The sequence below is a fragment of the Acomys minous genome, assembly GCF_964271855.1.
Source record: "Acomys minous genome assembly, chromosome: 6".
NCBI classification, from domain to species: domain Eukaryota; kingdom Metazoa; phylum Chordata; class Mammalia; order Rodentia; family Muridae; genus Acomys; species Acomys minous.
The window spans coordinates 120,246,134-120,267,141 of NC_140487.1; the positions used below are offsets into that span (position 1 = coordinate 120,246,134).

Genomic DNA, 21,008 nt, shown 5'->3' on the forward strand with positions numbered 1-21,008 from the left:
TTTTTTCTTTTCTTCTTTTTATCTAAAGCTCGGAGTTGGTGGTGCATAACTTTAATCCCAGCATTCGAGAGGCAGAGTTCGAGGCCAGCCTGGTCTACAACATGAGTCAAGGACAGCCACAGATAAACAGAGAACACTTGGCTGGAAAATAAAGATTTATTAATTAGCCAGGCATAGTGGTGCACACCTTTTGAAGGAACCCGGTCCTCCCTTAAGGACCACCATTAAAGCCAAAGGATGTCAATTTCTAGAGAGTCCAGCTGGAACCCAGGACAGATAGCAATATCAGATCACTGTGTGTGGCAGGGACAAGAGAAACCTTGAAGATTCCAGCTTGTCCTGAGAACAACAAGATTCGTGTTGAAAGATAATAAGAATCCAGCTTGACTCAAGGACTGTCAGTTTATGTCACAGCTTGTGTTTAAAAATTTTCCGCCAACTCAAAATTGTACTTACCCCTCCCCAACTAAGAAAGTACCGTGCTAGTGTATTAACCAATAAGGTTTCTCTGCTAAGTTCTGCTTCTGTAAAGAGTATAAGAAGCCCATGCTTCTGCTCCTCGGTGTATCCAGCTCGAAAGGGCTTGGCCGACTCTATTGCATCCCCTCAATTAATTCCTATGCCTTTGCATCAACAATGGACTTTCTGTCAAACTGGGGACTCCGGGAACAGACTATAGGTTTCCCTGCAGAGATCAGAGCTTGGCACTTTAATCCAAGCTCTTAGGAGGCAGAGGCAGGCCGACTGATGTGCTTTTGAGGCCAGCCTGGTCTACAAAGCAAGCCCAGGACAACCTCTGAGCCATCTCTACAGCCCTAAGGGCATTTATCTATTTGTTTGTTTGTCTGTGTAGCCTTGGCTGTCCTGGACTCACTCGGTAGACCAGGCTGGCCTTAAACTCACAGTGATGCACCACTCTCTGCCTCCCGAGTGCTGGGATTAAAGGCATGTGCCACCATCCTGGGCTTTAAATTTTTATTTTTATTTTATGTGTGGTGGTGTTTTGCTGGCATGTCTGTCTCTGTGAGGGTGTCATACTTCCTGGAACTGGAGTTACAAGTAGTTCTGAGCTGCCATGAGGGTACTAGGATTAGAACCCAGGTCATGTAAACAGCAGTTGGTGCTCAGCCTCTGAGACACTTCTCTAAGCCTTCTCTGTTTTACTTTCTGCCTCTCTAGCATTCTTTCTACTTTCTGTCTATCTGCCTTTCTGAATTCCTTTCTGTCTGCCTTTCTAAATTTCTTTCTATTCTTCTGAGTGGTTTGGTTTTCTTGTTTGTTTGATCTTGGTTTTTTGAAACAAGGTCTCTCTGTGTAGCCTTGACTGTCCTGGACCCACTTTGTAGACCCGGGTGGCTTCCAACTTACAGTGATCCACCTATCTCTGCCTCCAGAGTGCTCAGATTAGAGACATGTACCACCACCACTTGGCTTCAGGTTTTTTTAAATCAGAGCCTCATCTTTATAAAATTGGTCTACAAGTCACTATGTACCCCAGGCTGACTTTGTTTGTTTCTCCCACCTCATCACAGGCTCCACAATACACTCCACACTGGGTCTTAGGGAAGCCATTGAGAGGTATAGACCAGGGTTCACTCACTGGCTCAGACATACCTGATTATTAGTAACATGTCGCCCTATGATTTCTGAGTGACACACCAGGGGTTTGCTTCTGTTCATGACTACAGAAAGAATCAAAGGAAGATGTCTTTGGCCATGTTAAATTTTGTTTTGTTTTGTTTCTCGAGATAGGAGTTCTCTGTGAATCTGCCCTGGCTGTCCTAGACTTGCTTTGTAGACCAAGGTGGCCTTGAATTTACAGTCCTGCTTCTTTTCCCAGAGTGTTTGGATTAAGGGCATATGCCATCAGACCCAGCGTTCTTTGGTTTTTCAAGACTGAGTTTCTCATTTACCATTAGCTGGAAGGGGTGGCACAGGCATTTAATTCTAGCACTAGGGAGGCAGAGGCAAGCAGATCTCTGTGAGTTCCAAGTCTACAAAGCAAGTTCAGGACAACGAAGGCCACACACATATATAACAGCACCCACCTGCCTTTGGCTTTTTTATACTTTGATGTGAGAAACTCATTGGAGGGGCTTCATTTTCAATTCTATGAATTTATCTTTATCTAGAAAATTTTTTATATTAATGTGCGTGTGTGTGTGTGTGAGAGAGAGAGAGAGGCAGAGAGACAGAGAGACAGAGAGAGACAGAAAGAGATAGACAGACAGAGAGAGACAGAAAGAGAGAGAGAGACAGAGAGAGACAGAAAGAGAGAGAAAATATATATGTGAAAGTGAGAGAGAAAAAGAGAATGTGTGTGTGAAAGAGAGAAAGATAGACAGAGACAGAAAAAGAGAGAGAAGGGGGGAGATCGTTGGAGAAAAGGGTGTAGAGAGACAGAGACAGACAGAGTAAGTGTAGAACACAAGGCTGTTAAGAGACATGTGGGAGTGCAAAGGTAAAATTATGTCAGTCCTTTATTTAACTTCTGAACCATCTCACTGCTCCTCTCAAGGGGCTTGGTTTTTTGTTTGGTTGTTTTGTTTTTTCCAGACAGGGCTTCTCTGTGTAGCCTGGACTGTTCTGGACTCACTTTGAAGTCTAGGAAGGCCATGAACTCACAGAGATGAGCCTGCCTCTGCCTCCCAAGTGCTAGGATTAAAGGAGTGTTCCACCAAGCCCCCTGTACCTCTCAGTGTTTTTTAAACACAGCCACATCTCTCCCAAATTGGTCTACAAGTCACTGTGTAGCCCCTGTACACTTTAATTACGGATTTCTCCCACCTCATCACAGGTTCCACAATACAGTACACTGTGCCTTAGGGAAGCCACAGGGAAGGAAAGGAACAGAGTTCATTCACTGGCTCAGTCAAACCTGAGTTTTGTTTTTTTTTTTTTGAGACAGGGTTTCTCTGTGTAGCCTTGGCTGTCCTGGATTCACTTTGTAGATTAGGCTGACCTGGGACACAGAGCGATCCGCCTGCCTCTGCTTTCCGAGTGCTGGGATTAAAGGCGTGCGCCACCACGCCCGGCTTTTAGTTTGATTTTTTTTTTTTTTTGGAACCTGAGTTTTATTAACATGTCACTCTATGATTTCTGAGTGGTAGAACAGGAGTTTGCTTCTCTTTCGAGTGTTAGAAAGTAGTAAAAAACAAAAACAACAACAAAAAAACCAAGCAAACAAACAAAAAAACAAGTTTTACCACATTAGGTTTTGCTTTATTTTGTGTTTCAAGATAGGGTTTCTCTGTGTAACCACCCTAATGTCTTAGAATCTCTTTTTAGACCAACTGGACTCACAGCCCTGCCTCGGCCTCCAGAGTGCTGAGATTAAAGGCATCTGCCACCACATCTGGCTTCTTTGGTTTGTTTGTTTTTGTTTTTCTTGACATGTTTTCACTCTGTAAGTGCTGGGATTACAGGAATGCATCACCACACTTGGACTTTGTTCAAAAGGATTAAAGATTTATTCATGAGCTGACCTGTGGCATTGCATGCCTTTAATCCTAGCCCTCAGGAGGCAGAGGCAGGCAGATCTATGTGAGATGGAGGCCAGTACCTTCTACAAAGCAAGTTAAGGCAGCCAAGGCTACACAAAGAAACCCTTTCTCAAAAAACAAAACAACATCAGCAACAACAAAATATTTATTTCTTTCTTTTGCATTTATTTTTATTTTTTTATTTTATTTCTATTTTTATTTATTTATTATAATTTATTCATATTACATCTGGATTGTTATCCCCTCATTTTCTTTTTTTATACTTTTATTTTATTATACATGTGTAAAACAAACCACATACATCAGGGACAACCATGTGACAATCATGAGAATACTGAGTACTATATATGTTACATTCATAGTGACTTCGCCACCTGCATTCGTCTCCTTTGAAGTAAGCATTTTTCCTTTCTTGTTGGGTCCACATTTCCGAATGAGATTCAATATCTATCTTATCTCAACTCTAATAGCTTAACTTCTTTATCTTGATCTAAAAGGATCTTGTCCCCTAACCAGCTAAACTTGGTTATAGAACTATATTATCTTGTCTTCTATGCCCCTCAGAGACTCGAGAAGGAATAAAACTTAAATTCCTGAGTGAAGCAGCAGCGTGGGTTAGCAGTTTCCAAAATGTACAAATTGGCTTAAGACAGTTTGTCTTTCTTTCTTTCACATATGTGAGTGCTCTATCTGGAGGTTACCTGGAAGCCAGAAGAGGACACCAGTTCCCATTATAGATGCTTGGGAGCCACCATATGGTTGCTGGGAATTGAACTCAGGACCTCTGGAGGAGAAGACAGTGCTCTTCACTTCTGAGACACTGCTCCAGACCCTATGCCTACATTTTTCATCAGCTGAGTTCAACTTACAGAGCTGAGTGTGGTGATGGGAGCCTGTGGTGGACGTTACTCAGGAGGCAGAGAGAGAAGGGGAAAAGTGAAGCCCTCTCTGGGATCCAGGGTGAGCTCAAAGCCAGCCTGAGGGATTTGTATGAGAGCTCGTGTGCCAGTGACAACAAGGGAAAAGGAGCTGTGAGGACTGCATGGTTTCTATGGGGGTCTAGAAAGCGCTGTCTCAGAAGTGGGGAGGAGACTATGTGTGTGCGGTTGGGTCCGGCAAATGAATGGAACAAAGAAATCAATATGAAGAGAGAGTTTGGATTTAAGGCCAGCAAGGTCTGCCCCTGAGAGGGGATGAGCCAAGCCTTGTATTCAGTCATGTGAGTAGCCTAAATCTGAGCCTCCTGGTGTGCAAGGGGCCTGAGGGGCAGTGGGCCAAATAGACCTAAGTTCTCAATGACCAGGCCCCTCCTCACAGGTCAGAGAGCTCTGTTCTCATTGGTCCCTAAGTGGAAGGACCCTCCTTTGCTCTCCTGGCTGCTGTGGGGTCTCCATGCCAGCTCCCCTACCCCAGCAGCCTCTGTGATTAAGAAACTCTGGAATCCCTCTCAGGCCATCTCTATAACAGGACCTGGGAAGTCCCTTTATTATTTACAGGACAGGGTTCGTCTCCAGGACTGTTAAAAAAAAGCTAGCACACTGAATAATTCAATTCGGCCTTCCTGCAACTGGATTGTTTTTGATTTCTTAGAAATAACTATTATTCAATCCATCGTCCAAGAACACACAATCACTGGGGCATGGTGGCACATGACTCCTATCCCAGCATTGTTAAGGCAGAGGTAGGCAGATCTCTGTGAATTCAAGGCCAGCCGGGGCTACAAAGCAGACCAGGAATTCAACATAACATAGAGAAACCCTGTGTCCTAACATCAAAAAAAGCATAAAAAAATTAAGAAACAAAAACAATAAAAACCAAATAACTGTGATTCTACCATAAGAGAAAACAATCCTAGGGATGATCCAGCCCATGGAGGCTCAGCATTCCAATCTCGTGGAAGCTTGCAGGTGGGAGGTGTGGCTAAATAGGGTGGGTGTGAGGGCAAGAGCTATAAAAGGATTGAAGGAGCCTTAGACAGCACCCAGAGTCCTGGAGCCCACAGCCTCTGCTTGGCCATTCTGGGAGCAGGAGGGCTGTCACCAGTGTCCAGATCAGGTAAGTCACTCACCTCTCTCAGGAGGCCGCTTGCATGCTGGGCTGGCATATCACCAACTCAATTTCAAGATTCTGTATATAAAATGAAATTGGGAGGTCTGCGATTTCCCCTGCTCTTGATAATAGTGATGGTGATTTTCTTCCTCTACATTTGCTTTTAATGAGAAATGTAGGTTGTATTGGAATTTTCATCTCAGATTCATAGGCTCATTTGAGTATTTAGGGGACAGAGCCTCTGATTAGACGGGCTAGCCTTGACCTCGAGATTCTTCTGCCTCTGTAATTCCAGATGGGATCTGCTTGTAGTTTAATCCCTTCCTTGGCATTGGGTCAGTTAAGGTTCTGCAGTTGTTTAAGTGGAAATTTCCTCCTCATTGAGCTTACAAATAGAGGTGGGCACTGCTAATAGTTTTGTAACACAGGTCTCTGCTGATCTGAGAACTGGGGTTTTATGAATGTGGTTGATTCTTCCTTGAGTATTCGACATGGCCTTGTCTGAGACTAAATTAACAGGAACTTAGGATGCGCAGCGGGACCTGGGGTCCTGGTGGCCACAGCAGAGTCCCAGGGAACTAGAATTTTGGTTCTAAGCAGAGAAGAATCCAGATCCAGGGTGGACAAGGCTGCATGAAGACACCCAAGACCTCACAGAGGAGACTTCTCACTGTGGCCTCAGAGCCCATGTGTAATGGGACCAAAGCCCAGTAACGACCACCTCAGTCAAGACACTAAAGACCAGGTAAGGTGACACACCTGTACTCCCAGCATTCCAGAGGCAGACACAGGTGGATTTTTGTGAGTTGGAGGCCAGCTTGGTCTACAAAGTGAGTCAAGACAGCCAAGGCTATGCAGAAAAACCAAACAGGAGCGGGCCGTGGTGGCACAGGCCTTTAATCCCAGGGCTCCAAAGGCAGACACAGGCAAATCACTGTGAGTTAGAGGCCATCCTCATCTACAAAGAGGGTCTAGGACAACCAAGGCTACATAGAGAAACCCTGGCTTGAAAAAACAAACAAATGAGCAAACAAACAACAGAAAGGCAGAGCATGGTGTCAGAGGCCTTTAACCCCAAGCACTCAGGAGGCAGAGGCAGGTGGATCTCTGTGAGTTCAACAGCTAGCCTGGTCTCTAAAGAGGAGTGGCATTCAGGAACATTACTGTCTCTTTGGCGCTTTCATATTTCAGAGAGCGTCAGATGTGCAGCCAGATGGCCAGGAGTATAGACCTTCTACCTCAACCCCAAAATAGGGTAATAAAACCCAGTTCCCCACCCCAAGCTCAGAAGCCTTCAAAAGCGAAGGGTGGTGTCAGCCACGTCAGAGATTCTCCTCAGTTCCTCCGTGGCAGGTAAAGCAGAGCCTTGGGCATATGACATAGGTGCTGCCTTTTATTTAATTTTTCTTTTTGTTGATGGTGGTGTTAGTGGTTTTGTTTTTTGGTTTGGTTTGGTTTTGGTTTGGTTTTTTGAGACAGAGTTTCCCTATGTTATCTTATCTGCCCTGGACTCACTTTGTAGACCAGGCTGGCCTCCAACTCACCGCCTGCCTCTGCCTCCCAAGTGCTAGGATTACAGCTGTGAGCCACCACACTGGGTTGAGTGCTTTTTTTCATACACTTTTTAGTCTGTTTGTTTGTTTGTTAAGGGTTTTTAGTTTATTTATTAGTATGTATACAGGGCTCTCCTTGCATATACACACACCTGGAGGCCAGAAGAGAGCATCAGATGACATTACAGATGGCTGTGAGCCACCATGTAGCTGCTGGGAATTGAACTCAGGACCTCTGGGGAAAAGCCAGTGCTCTTAACCACTGAGCCATCTCTTCAGCCCTTGTTTTGTTTTTTTCAAGACAGGGTTACTCTGTGTAGGCTTGCCTGTCCTGGACTCACTTTGTAGACCAGGCTGGCCTCGAACTCACAGCGATCCACCTGTCTCTGCTTCCTAAGTGCTGGGATTAAAGGCGTGCACCACCACACCCGGCTGTGAACTCTGTTTTTATTAATGAGTTCCTGAGACTACTGTTGTGTTCCCTTGTGTCTGTATAATAGGATGGCAATAAAATAATCTTTGTAGAAGTTTTTGAGTTTCTTTTCATTTTATTTTGTTCATTTGTTTGTTTTTTGGAGAAAGGATTGCTCTGAGTAGCCTAGCTGTCCTGTAACTCCCTCTGTAGACCAGGCTGGCATCGAACTCATGCAGATCAGCCTGCCTTGGCCTCCTGAGTGCTGGGCTTAAATGCGTGCCCCACAACCACTCAGCTGGGTTGGATTTTTTGGTTTTTGTTTGTTTGTTTTTGTTTTGAGACAGGGTTTCTCCATGTAATAGCTCTGGCTGTCCTGAATTTACTCTAGACCAGGCTGGCCTTGAACTCACATATATCAGCCTGCCTCTGCCTCCCAAGTACTGGGATTAAAGGCATGTGCCACCACACCCAGCTGGTTTTTTTTCTTTGTTTCTAAATTTATAAAGAAAATATGGGTAGCCAAGCTTGCTCAGTGTGGAAAGGGTAGTTAGTTCCAAGCTTGACAATACTGGAATAATAATGGGAGGGGAAGGCTAACTCCTAATGTTGACCTCTGATCTCCACAAACAGGCATGGCAAGGATGTTGTGTTGTGTGTGTGTGTGCAGACACAAACAGACTGTAATGATTAATTGTTGTGAAAGGATGCTGACTTTTATAAAACATACATGTGAAGAACCTTCAACAATTTTACTCCTGGGGTTTTTATTTGTTTTGGTTTTTGGTTTATCAAAACAGGGTTTCTCTGTGTTAGCCTTGGCTGTCCTAGACTTACTTTGTAGACCAGGCTGGCCTCGAACTCACAGTGATCCATTTGCCTCTGCTTCTGCATAATAAAATAATTCTGATCATAAAAGTATGCATATCTCCCTTCCAAACCCACCATATAGCTCTCATTCTTGCTGTCAAAATTGTGGCATCTTTCTCCATTAATTTGTATTACATGCATTTATCTTTATGCACATATATAAATATTCCTAAATACACTCTGCCCTATCTAAATAGTGTCACTTGAGTTTGTTTTTGCTTTTGTTTTTTGTTTGCTTGCTTTGTTTTGTTTTTCCAGACAGGGTTTCTCTGTGTTAGCCTTGGCTGTCCTAGACTGGCTTCGTAGACCAGGCTGGCCTTGAACTCACAGCAGTATGCCTGCCTCTGCCTCCCAAGTGCTGGGATTAAAGGCCTGTGCCACCGTGCCCGGCAATAGTGTCACTTGAATGTTATGGTTTTACTGCTACCTATTTCCAAACCAAAGTTAAAATCTGAACCAAGTGGGGCTGGAGAGACAATTAAGAAGTTCCAGGGGGCTGGAGAGATGGCTCAGAAGTTAGGAACACTGACTGCTCTTCCAGAGGTCCTAAAATCAATTCCAAGCAACTACATGTTGTAATCTATCATGTGATCTGATGCCCTCTTCTGGCCTGCAGGTGTACATGCAGGCAGTCCACTGTATACATAATAATAAAAAAATAAATCTTAAAAAAAAAAAAGAAGTTCCAAAAAGCAGCTGGGTGGTGGTGCGGTGGTGGCACATGCCTTTAAACCCAGCACTCGGGAGGCAGAGGCAGGTGGATCACTGAGTTCGAGGCCAGCCTGGTCTACAAAGCAAGTCTAGGACAACCAAAGCTAAATAGACAGACCCTGTCTTGAAAAACCAGTAGCCATATGGTGACTCAAAACCGTCTGTAACTCCACTTCCAAGGGGACTACTAGAGACTGCTTATGACCTCCACAGGCACTGCACGCACTTGATACACACAGAGAGAATGTAACAAATACCCAAAATAAGACAGAAGAGATGTGGAGAATTGGAACCTGGGTTCAAGTTCCAGAATGCATATTAAATGCTTCACAGATGCTTGTATCTCCTACTCCAGGGTATCTGAAGATTCTGCCCTCTTTGGACACCTTCACTGAGGTGTAAAACCTACCCACCCACACCTGTATTAAGACACATCCTTGTATTAAAATTTTAATTAAATTAAGCCTGCCAGGCAGTGGTGGTGCAGGCCTTTAATTCCAGCACTCGGGAGGCAGAGGTAGGTGGGTTGCTGTGAGTTCCAGGCCAGCCTGCTCTACAAAGAGAGTCCAGGACAGCCAAGGCTACACAGAGAAACCCTGTCTCGAAAAACCCAATTTCTCTTATGAACATTGATGCCAAAATACTCAATAAAAACGCTTGCAAACCGAATCAAGAACACATCAAAGGTATCATTTCCCATGACCAAGTAGGCTTCATTCTAGGCATGCAGGGATGGTTCAATATATGGAAATCCATCAATGTAATCCAATATATAAACAAACTGAAAGAAAAAAAACCCCACATGATCATCTCCTTAGATGCTGAAAAAGCATGGGACAAAATCCAACACCCATTCATGTCTAAAATTTTGGAGGTTCCTGAATAAACTGCTGCAAGAAGAGTAAAAAAATAAATAAATAAAATTTTGGAAAGATCAGGGATCCAAGGCACATACATAAACATAAAGGTTATATACAGCAAACCAATAGCCAACGTCTAAATAAATTGAGAGAAACTCAAAAGAAATTCCTCTAAAATCAGGGACCAGACAAGGCTGTCCACTTTCGTCATATCTCTTCAATATATTTCTTGAAGTTCTAACCAGAGCAAAAAGACAACAAAAGGAGATCAAGGGGATCCAAATGGGAATGGAAGAAGTCAAATTATGCCTATTGGTACATGATATGATAGTGTACATAAGTGACCTCCAAAATTCCACCAGAGAACTACAGCTGATAAACACCTTCAGCAAAGTGGCTGGATACAAAATTAGTGCAAAAAAAAAAAATCAGTAGCCTTCCTGTATACGAACCACAAACGTTCTGAGAAAGAAATTAGGGAAACTACACCCTTTACCATAGCCGCAAGCAATACAAGGTATCTAGGAATAATTCTAACCAAGCAAGTGAAAGCCTTGTTTGAAAAAAAAAAAAACTTCAAATCTCAGATTTGCTCCTTCATGGTAGCCCCAGCAGCCATGCCTACAAAGCAACAAACAGATGTGGTGTCCTGGTGGGGGTGAGTGACTTATCTGATCTGGACACTGCTATCAGATGCTCCAATCCCAGCATGCCCAGGAAGACATCCCAGGCTCCAAGGCTCAGAATGTTTTGTCTGGCCTTACTGACCCTTGTATCCACTTTGCCCTCACACCTTCCCTTTGTAGCCCCACCTCTCAGACCCAAGCCGCCACCTGATTAGATGAAGTCTCCACCCATTTCATCCTGTTTGGGGTGTAATAACTTGTAGTTTGAATGAATCAGATCTTAATATGGGAATGTATAAAATCTGAGATTATGGTCAAGGTCCCAGGCCCATCCATGGTACCTCTCTCTCCTCAAACTCTGAGTTCTGGGATTCATTGTCTTATTTTCATTGTTTTTTGGAGGTTTCACTTTCCAGGTAAGGTGTCACAGTACAGCTCTGGCCTGTGTGGAAATCACAAGGTACCCTGAGCTGGGGGTCTCCGGAATCCTCCTGGCTAGGGAAACAATATGTAACAAGGTGCATCCTGGTGGCTTAGATTTCCCTCAGGAAAGAATGAATTGACACCACGGAGAAGACAACGTCCCAAACACAGCCAGCGAACAAACACTAAAGCTTTCTGCTTTTCTCTTCCTTCTTTCCTTCCTTCCTTTCTTTCTTTATCTCTCTGTCTTTTTATCTTTCCTTCCTTCCTTTCCCCCTTTCTGTCAGTTTAACTTTCTTCTTTTTTTTTATTGATTTTGTTGTTGTGTTGTTTTTTTGTTTGTTTGTTTTTGTTTTTTTGTTTTTCAAGACAGATTCTCTCTGTGTAGCCTTGGCCCTCTTGAACTCACTCTGTAGACCAGGCTGGCCTCCGAACTCACAAAGATCTGCCTGCCTCTGCCTTTCATGTGCTTGGATTAAAGGTGTGCCACCATGCATGGCTTAACCTTTTTTTTTTCCTAAGTTTTGTTCTGTCCGTTTTTGTTTCTCATCATTTTTGTTTTGTTTTTGAGTCTGTGTAGCACTAGCTGTCCTGAAATGTTCTCTGTAGACCAGTCTATCCTTGAGTTCACAGAGATCAGCCTGTCTCTGTCTGTCTCTGCCTCCTCAGTGTTGGGAGGGAAAGGCATTTACCCTCAATGTCTATCTCCAGTTCTTTTGTTTTTTGTTTTTTTTTGGCTTGCTTGGTTTTTTGAGACAGGGTTTCTCTGTGTAGCCTTGGCTGTCCTAGACTCGTTTTGTTAACCAGGCTGGCCTTGAACTCACCTTTGCTTGTTTGTTTGTTTTGTTTTTCAAGACAGGATTTTTCTGTGTAGCCTTGTCTGTCCTGGACTCACTGTGTAGACCAGGCTGGCCTCGAACTCACAGTGATCCTCTGGCCTCTGCCTCCTGAGTGCTGGGATTAAAGGTGTGCACCACCAAATCAGGCTTCAAAAACTTACTTTTATTTTATGTGCTTTGGTGTTTGGCCTGCGTGTCTGTCTCTGTGAGGGTGTCATAATTCCTGGAACTGGAGTGACAGGGACTTGTGAGCTGCCATGTGGATTCTAAGATTAGAACCCAAGTCATGTAGAACAGCAGTCGGTGCTCAACCTCTGAGGCCACTCTCAGGGCTCTCTCTGTTCTTCTTTCTGCCTTTCTAACATTCTGTCTGCTTTCTGTATGTCGGTCTTTCTAAATTTCTTTCTTTCTTTCCTTCCGAGTGGTTTGGTTTTTTGTTTGTTTGATTTTAGTTTTTTGATAACTCTCTATGTATCCTTGACTGTCTTGGACCTGCTTTGTAGACCAGGCTGGCAAAGAACTCAAAGCGATGCTCCTGTCTCTGCCTCCCCAGTGCTGGGATTAAAGATGTGTGCCACCAACACCTGGCTCATCTTTCAAAAATTGGTCTACAAGTCACTATGTCACCCACACAATTAACAAATTAATTGTTTAATTTTCCCACTTCAATACAGGCTCCACAATACAGCACACTGTGCCTTAGGGAAGCCACAGGGAAGGAAAGGAACAGAGTTCACTCACTGGCTCAGTCAAACCTGATTTTTATTAACATGTCGCCCTCAGATATCTGAGTGACACAGCAGGAGTTTGCTTCTGTTTATGATGTTAGAAAGAATCAAAAGAAGGTGATCTTTGTCCACTTTAAATTTTGTTTTCTTTTGTTTTTCAAGATAGGGTTTCTCTGTGTATCCCCCCTGGCTGTCCTAGACTAGCTTTGTAGACCAAGCTGGCCTCGAATTCACAGCCCTGCTTCTGCTACCAGAGTGCTGGGATTAAAGGCATGTGCTACCACACTTGGTTTTTTTGTTTGTTTTTCAAGACTGGGTTTCTCATTTACCATTATTTGTCTGAGACTTGATTTGTAGACAATGCTGGCCTCCAACTCATAGAAATCTGATTACCGCCAGGTGTGGTGGTGCACGCCTTTAATCCCAGCACTCGGGAGGCAGAGGCAGGTGGATCGCTGTGAGTTCGAGGCCAGCCTGGTCTACAAAGTGAGTCCAGGACAGCCAAGGCTACACAGAGAAACCTTGTCTCAAAAAACCAAAAAAAAAAAAAAAAAAAAAAAAGAAATCTGATTACCTCTGCCTCCCTTCCCCCAGAATACAGGGATTATAGGAATACACCAACAGGCTAAGACTTTGTCAAAAAAATTAAATATTTATTAGCTAGGCAGTGGTGGCAGAGGCAAGCAGTAGGAGGCAGAGGCAAGCAGATCTCTGAGTTCAGGGCCAGCCTAGTCTACAAAGCAAATTCAGGTCAGGTAGGCTACACAGAGAAACCCTATCTCAAAACAACAACAACAACAAAAACAACCAATAGCAGCAACAGAAAACAATTTACTATTTTTTTTTTCACATATGTGAGTGCTCTATTTGTAGATCACCTGCATGCCAGAAGAGGACACCAGGTCTCATTATAGATGCTTGTGAGCCACCATAAAGTTGCTGGGAATTGAACTCAGGACCTCTGGAAGATCAGAGAGTGTTCATAACTGCTGAGCCACTGCTCCAGCCCCTATGTCAAAAATTTTAGCCAGGCAGTGGTGGCACATGCCTTTAATCTCAGCACTGGGGAGGCAGAAGCAGGCTGATCTCTGTGAGTTTGAGGCCAGCCTGGTCTACAGAGCCAGTCCATGAAGCTAAGGCTACACAGAGAAACCCTGTCTTAAAAAAACACAAAACATTTAATTTGTTGACTTCAAATTGCAGAGTTGAGTCTACAAAGCCAGTCCAAGACAGTCTACATAACACATAGAAATCCTGTATCTAAACATTAAAAAAAAAAAGGAAAAAAAAAGAAAGGAAAATTAAGAAATAAAATAAAAGAAAAAAGTAACTATGATTCAATCAATCTAACATAAAACAATCCTAGGGATGATTCAGCCCATGGAGGCTCAGCATTCCAATCTCGTGGAAGCTTGCAGGTGGGAGGTGTGGCTAAATAGGGTGGGTGTGAGGGCAAGAGCTATAAAAGGATTGAAGGAGCCTTAGACAGCACCCAGAGTCCTGGAGCCCACAGCCTCTGCTTGGCCATTCTGGGAGCAGGAGGGCTGTCACCAGTGTCCAGATCAGGTAAGTCACTCACCTCTCTCAGGAGGCCACTTGCATGCTGGGCAGGCATATCATCAACTCAATGTCAAGATTCTGTATATAAAATAAAATTGGGAGGTCTGTGATTTCCCCTGCTCTTGATAATAGTGATGGTGATTTTCTTCCTCTACATTTGCTTTTAATGCGAAATGTAGGTTTTATTGGAATTTTTATATCAGATTCATAGGCTCATTTGAGTATTTAGGGGACAGAGCCTCTGATTAGAAGGGCTAGCCTTGAACTCCAGATTCTTCTGCCTCTGTAATTCCATATGGGATCTGCTTGTAGTTTAATCCCTTCCTTGGCATTGGGTCAGTTAAGGTTCTGCAGTTGTTTAAGTGGAAATTTCCTCCTCATTGAGCTTACAAATAGAGGTGGGCACTGCTAATAGTTTTGTACACAGGTCTCAGCTGATCTGAGAACTGGGGTTTTATTAACGTGGTTGATTCTTCCTTGAGTATTCGACATGGCCTTGTCTGAGACTAAATTAACAGGAACTTAGGATGAGCAGCGGGACCTGGGGTCCTGGTGGCCACAGCAGAGTCCCAGGGAACTAGAATTTTGGTTCTAAGCAGAGAAGAAGCCAGATCCAGGGTGGACAAGGCTGCATGAAGACACCCAAGACCTCACAGAGGAGACTTCTCACTGTGCCCTCAGAGCCCATGTGTAATGGGACCAAAGCCCAGTAACGACCACCTCAGTCAAGACCTAAAGACCAGGTAAGGTGACACACCTGTACTCCCAGCATTCCAGAGGCAGACACAGGTGGATTTTTGTAAGTTGGAGGCCAGCTTGGTCTACAAAGTGAGTCAAGACAGCCAAGGCTATACAGAAAAACCAAACAGGAGTGGGGCGTGGTGGCACAGGCCTTTAATCCCAGGGCTCCAAAGGCAGACACAGGCAAATCACTGTGAGTTAGAGGCCACCCTCATCTACAAAGAGGGTCTAGGACAACCAAGGCTACACAGAGAAACTCTGGCTTGAAAAAACAAACAAACAAGCAAACAACCAACAGAAAGGCAGAGCATGGTGTCAGAGGCCTTTAACCCCAAGCACTCAGGAGGCCGAGGCAGGTGGATCTCTATGAGTTCAACAGCCAGCCTGGTCTCTAAAGAGGAGTGACATTCAGGAACATTACTGTCTCTTTTGGGCTTTCATATTTCAGAGAGGGTCAGGTTGTGCAGCCAGATGGCCACGAGTACAGACCTTCTACCTCAACCCCAAAATAGGGTAATAAAACCAGTTCCCCACCCCAAGCTCAGAAGCCTTCAAAAGCGATGGGTGGTGTCAGCCACGTCAGAGAATTCTCCTCAGTTCCTCCGTGGCAGGTAAAGCAGAGCCTTGGGGATATGACATAGGTACTGCCTTTTATTTAATTTTTCTTTTTGTTGATGGTGGTGTTAGTGGGTTTGTTTTTTGTTTTGTTTTGGTTTTGGTTTGGTTTTTTGAGACAGAGTTTCCCTATGTTATCTTATCTGCCCTGGACTCACTTTGTAGACCAGGCTGGCCTCCAACTCACCGCCTGCCTCTGCCTCCCAAGTGCTAGGATTACAGCTGTGAGCCGCCACACTGGGTTGAGTGCTTTTTTTCATACACTTTTTAGTCTGTTTGTTTGTTTGTTAAGGGTTTTTAGTTTATTTATTAGTATGTATACAGGGCTCTCCTTGCATATACAAACACCTGCAGGCCAGAAGAGAGCATCAGATGATATTACAGATGGTTGTGAGCCACCATGTAGTTGCTGGGAATTGAACTCAGGACATCTGGGGAAAAGCCAGTGCTCTTAACCACTGAGCCATCTCTTCAGCCCTTGTTTTGTTTTTTTTCAAGACAGGGTTACTCTGTGTAGGCGTGCCTGTCCTGGACTCACTTTGTAGACCAGGCTGGCCTTGAACTCACAGCGATCCACCTGCCTCTGCTTCCTGAGTGCTGGGATTAAAGGCGTGCACCACCACACCCGGCTGTGAACTCTGTTTTTATTAATGAGTTCCTGAGACTACTGTTGTGTTCCCTTGTGTCTGTATAATAGGATGGCAATAAAATAATCTTTGTAGAAGTTTTTGGGTTTCTTTTCATTTTATTTTGTTCATTTGTTTGTTTTTTGGAGAAAGGATTGCTCTGAGTAGCCTGGCTGTCCTGTAACTCCCTCTGTAGACCAGGCTGGCATCGAACTCATGCAGATCAGCCTGCCTCGGCCTCCTGAGTGCTGGGCTTAAATGCGTGCCCCACAACCACTCATCTGGGTTGGATTTTTTGTTTTTTGTTTGTTTGTTTTTGTTTTGAGACAGGGTTTCTCCATGTAATAGCTCTGGCTGTCCTGGAATTTACTCTAGACCAGGCTGGCCTTGAACTCACATATATCAGCCTGCCTCTGCCTCCCAAGTACTGGGATTAAAGGCATGTGCCACCACACCCAGCTGGTTTTTTTTCTTTGTTTCTAAATTTATAAAGAAAATATGGGTAGCCAAGCTTGCTCAGTGTGGAAAGGGTAGTTAGTTCCAAGCTTGACAATACTGGAATAATAATGGGAGGGGAAGGCTAACTCCTAATGTTGACCTCTGATCTCCACAAACAGGCATGGCAAGGATGTTGTGTTGTGTGTGTGTGTGCAGACACAAACAGACTGTAATGATTAATTGTTGTGAAAGGATGCTGACTTTTATAAAACATACATGTGAAGAACCTTCAACAATTTTACTCCTGGGGTTTTTATTTGTTTTGGTTTTTGGTTTATCAAAACAGGGTCTCTCTGTGTTAGCCTTGGCTGTCCTAGACTTACTTTGTAGACCAGGCTGGCCTTGAACTCACAGCGATCCATTTGCCTCTGCTTCTGCATAATAAAATAATTCTGATAATAAAAGTATGCATATCTCCCTTCCAAACCCTACCATATAGCTCTCATTCTTGCTGTCAAAAATGTGGCATCTTTCCCCATTAATTTGTATTACACACATCTATCTTTATGCACATATATAAATATTCCTAAATACATTCTGCCCTATCTAAATAGTGTCACTTGAGTTTGTTTTAGCTTTTGTTTTGTTTTTTTTGTTTGTTTGCTTGCTTTGTTTTGTTTTTCCAGACAGGGTTTCTTTGTGTTAGCCTTGGCTGTCCTAGACTGGCTTCGTAGACCAGGCTGGCCTTGAACTCACAGCAGTACGCCTGCCTCTGCCTCCCAAGTGCTGGGATTAAAGGCGTGTGCCACCATGCCCGGCAATAGTGTCACTTGAATGTTACGGTTTTACTGCTACCTATTTCCAAACCAAAGTTAAAATCTGAACCAAGTAGGGCTGGAGAGACAATTAAGAAGTCCCAGGGGGCTGGAGAGATGGCTCAGAGGTTAGGAACACTGACTGCTCTTCCAGAGGTTCTAAATTCAATTCCCAGCAACCACATGTTGTAATCTATCATGTGATCTGATGCCCTCTTCTGGCCTGCAGGTGTACATGCAGGCAGTCCACTGTATACATAATAATAAATAAATCTTAAAAAAAAAAAGAAGTTCCAAAAAGCAGCCGGGTGGTGGTGCGGTGGTGGCACATGCCTTTAAACCCAGCACTCCGGAGGCAGAAGCAGGTGGATCACTGAGTTCGAGGCCAGCCTGGTCTTGGAAATCACTTCCTCCCTAGCTCTGCCTTCTAAGTCGTCCTGTATGGGAATAAAGGTGTATGCCACTACCACCTGGTGGTGCAGCCTTTCTTGGGGACTTGAAAGGTAATCAGTGTATTTTTGGCAGGAGAGGAGGCTGGTCAGGTGAGGGGGTGGAGATTCAGGTCTTTAATCCTAGCACTGGGGAAGCAGCAGCAGGCAGTTCTCTCAGTTCAAGGCCAGCCTGGTCTACAAAGTGAGTCCAGCATAGCCAATATGACACAGAGAAACCCTGTCTAAAAATAAGAGAAAACAGAAGCTGGTCAGGTTGCTATCCCCTGAATCACCTGCCCAATGGAGAAGGAGATTCAGAAGAGAGAGGAGGGCCAGTGCTTGCTGCCTTGTATGTTGATGGTGAATATGTGCCTCTATGCAGGTTCTCCTGAGAGACTCCACGGGAGAGAGAGAGAAGGATTTGCCTTTGAGACCACCAAATAGTACAAAAGAACAGGCTGAATTCTCCAGTTTCACCAGGCCTGGACTTCTGAGAGCTTCACCGCTGACTGAAGATCCATCAGGATGAGCTCCCAGGCCCCACCCACACTCCTGACCCTGGCACTGCAGAGCCTGCTGAGAGACGAGGCCTTGGCCATCTCTGCTCTGAAGTACCTGCCCAGAAAGCTCTTCCCACCACTGATGAAGGCAGTCGTGGCTGGCAGACACCTGACCATACTGCAGGCCATGGTGGCTGCCTGGCCCTTTCCCTGCCTCCCCGTGGGAGCCCTGGTGAAATTCCCGGATGTGACAACATTGCAAGCTGTCCTGGCTGGTATAGACATGCAGCTGACAGGAATCTTTCGCCAGAGGTAAGCAATGAGTAGGTAATGCCCAGTGGGTCACATTTGTGTGGAGGGAAAGGAAGTCTGGACTCTTGGCTACTGGGATCAAAGAAGGATCAGAGGCTTCTGTTGGTATCATCTTGGGGAGCTGCAGAGTCCTGGACAGCTGTTGAGTCCTTGTAGCAAATGCCCCTTCAGTGTGTGGTGTAGGCTGGAGCCGGTGTAGCCACAGTAGAATGAGCCAGTCCCTGTGTCTCCATCTGGCAGTAGAAACAGGGACAGCACAAGTCCCGAGTAATGAGTGGAGGAGGCAGGCCGGGTCTCCAGATGCAGCTGAGGAAAAGAGGTCTTGCCTGGCAGGCTCCAGTTGCTGTGTGGAGACCCAGGACTAGAAGTAAAATAGGTAGGAGGCAGAGCAGGGAACAGCTGACAGCAGAGAAGCCTCCGAGGAGCTTGCTGTGAGCTTGGTCTTTTGTATGGTCTGACATTTCTTGCTGTTTTCCTCACAGGAAGAGGAAGCTTCAAGTGCTGGACCTGAGCAGTGTCCACCATGATTTCTGGGATGTGTGGGCTGGCACAGAGGATGGAGAGTGCTCAGCAGAGACTGTGCGTGAGAAGCAAAGAGCAACAGGCCTCCATAGATATGCACTGAGGCGGCGTTTGAAGGTGGTCACCGATCTGTGCTTTGGGCTCTTTCTGGATGAACACCATGAGTATTTGTTGCAGTGGGCACAAGAGAGAAGAGGTTCCCTGCAGCTGTATTGCAGGAAAATGCACATTTCGGGATCATCCGTGTACACTGTGAGGAAGGTCTTGCAGGTTTTCCAGCCAGATTGCATTGTGGAGTTGGAACTGAATGGAGGCTGGACTCTGCCCACACTGACGTCTTTTGCACCTTGCCTTGGTCAGATGAGAAATCTTCGCAAATTCTTTCTAACAGTAATGGATGACGCCGGCTCCAACCCTGATAACACACTAACAGAGGCACAGAGGAAGAAAGTCACCAAGTTCCGGTCTCAGTTCTCCAAGCTCAACTGTCTCCAGCATCTCTCCATGTCTGGTGTCTACTTTCTCAGGGGCCACATGAAGCAGCTGCTCTGGTGAGAAAGGAGGGGAGAGGTCTTGCTGCTACCACAGCCAACATCTCCTGTGTCCTATGTAGACTAGTGGGCGTTTGATGTCTGGCAAATGCTGTAGATTTCCCAATCAGGCCCAAGTGTAATCACATTGGTCAAGGGTCCTGACATAGAACGGTGTGACTTGAGTGAGCATACTCAACAGGCTGCAGTGGGTCCTAACTGCCATCTCACGGTCACACTGACTCTGCCTATGTGGTTCCCCCTACTCCAGGTCAGCACTCTCACTGCATGCCACACTAACCCCCTTGTCTTTCCTTAGGTGTCTGAAGACCCCCTTGGAGTTCCTGTCCATCAGCTTCTGCAACTTATCACAGGCAGATTTGGAGTCTTTTGCCCAGTGTCACTGTCTTCATCATCTCAAACATCTGCAATTGGGAGGTGTCGTTTTATCTGAGCTGAGTCTTGTGCCTCTCAGAATCTTCCTAGAGAATGTCGCAGACACTCTGCAGATCCTGGACTTGGAGGGTTGTAGCATGAAGGACTCACAGATCAGTTCTCTCTTCCCTGCCTTGAGCCAGTGCTCTCAGCTCACCAGGGTCAATTTCTATGACAATGACTTCTCCATGGCTGTCCTGAAGGACCTTATGCAGCACACCGCCAACCTAAGCCACATGGCCCAGGGCTTCTACCCTGCCCCTCTGGAGTGCTATGTTATCGGACAGGCCATCTTAGAGAGATTTCACCAGCTTTGTTCTGAGCTCAGGAACACACTTGGCACTGTCAGGCGGCCCCGGTCCATCTCCATTGCTACTCAGTTGTGCCTTGTATATTGTCCTCACTGTGACTCTCTCCAATCGACCAGATTTTACCATTCTTGGCAGTAAACAGGAGAAGGTTGGTTTTGATAATGAGACAGGAATGTCTGTGGACAAGTCTCTCATCAAGGCCTGCTGAGCACACATCTTCTGAAACTGATCAAGTTTTGCAAAGCATGGTATGCAACTGGGACAGACCACAGGGGTCAACTGTGACATGGACAACTATGGGACTGTGAAGAGTGATGTCCGGGGGAGTCAGACAGCTCTACACTTCAAAATGTGCTCTGTAGAGCATCAGGACCCCTCCAGTAAAGTCTGTGTGACATATGCTGTCGTGTCTCCCGAGGTAAAGACCCCTATGCAGGGAGAGCCTTCCTGAAAGGGCCTGATGTTCCTGACAGGAGCAATTGATTGCAGCCTTCTTTCTTCTCATTGTGTGGGCACACTGTGTCCCTATTCTTTCTCCTAACCTTACTCCCATACCAAGAGCATCCGAAGATGACTACGTTGCTATGAAACTCCCAAA

The 21,008-nt window shown here is 45.1% G+C and overlaps 1 protein-coding gene across 2 annotated transcripts; it reads left to right on the forward strand.

Annotated features, from left to right (window-relative positions):
* The first annotated feature begins 6,228 nt into the window (after nucleotides 1-6,228).
* Nucleotides 6,229-20,626, forward strand: LOC311600471 (PRAME family member 20-like). Of its 2 annotated transcripts, none has more exons than XM_084787206.1 (4): nucleotides 6,229-6,297; nucleotides 18,183-18,612; nucleotides 19,095-19,685; nucleotides 19,984-20,626. In XM_084787206.1, exons 2-4 carry the CDS (start codon nucleotides 18,326-18,328, stop codon nucleotides 20,546-20,548), a joined length of 1,443 nt encoding a protein of 480 aa, XP_084643332.1. In that variant the 5' UTR covers nucleotides 6,229-6,297; nucleotides 18,183-18,325; the 3' UTR covers nucleotides 20,549-20,626. The 2 variants fall into 2 exon arrangements, with proteins under 2 accessions (XP_084643332.1, XP_084643333.1); XM_084787207.1 differs by lacking the exon at nucleotides 6,229-6,297 and adding an exon at nucleotides 14,027-14,140.
* The last annotated feature ends 382 nt before the right edge of the window (nucleotides 20,627-21,008 follow it).

What these genes read in the sequence shown, in the direction of transcription:
- LOC311600471 (XM_084787206.1), top strand. Translation starts at nt 18,326, where the DNA reads ATGAGCTCCCAGGCCCCACCCACACTCCTGACCCTGGCACTGCAGAGC. An exon ending in ACAGGAATCTTTCGCCAGAG is followed by an intron (nt 18,613 to 19,094) that starts GTAAGCAATGAG and finishes TTTTCCTCACAG; the next exon opens with GAAGAGGAAGCTTCAAGTGC. An exon ending in CACATGAAGCAGCTGCTCTG is followed by an intron (nt 19,686 to 19,983) that starts GTGAGAAAGGAG and finishes GTCTTTCCTTAG; the next exon opens with GTGTCTGAAGACCCCCTTGG.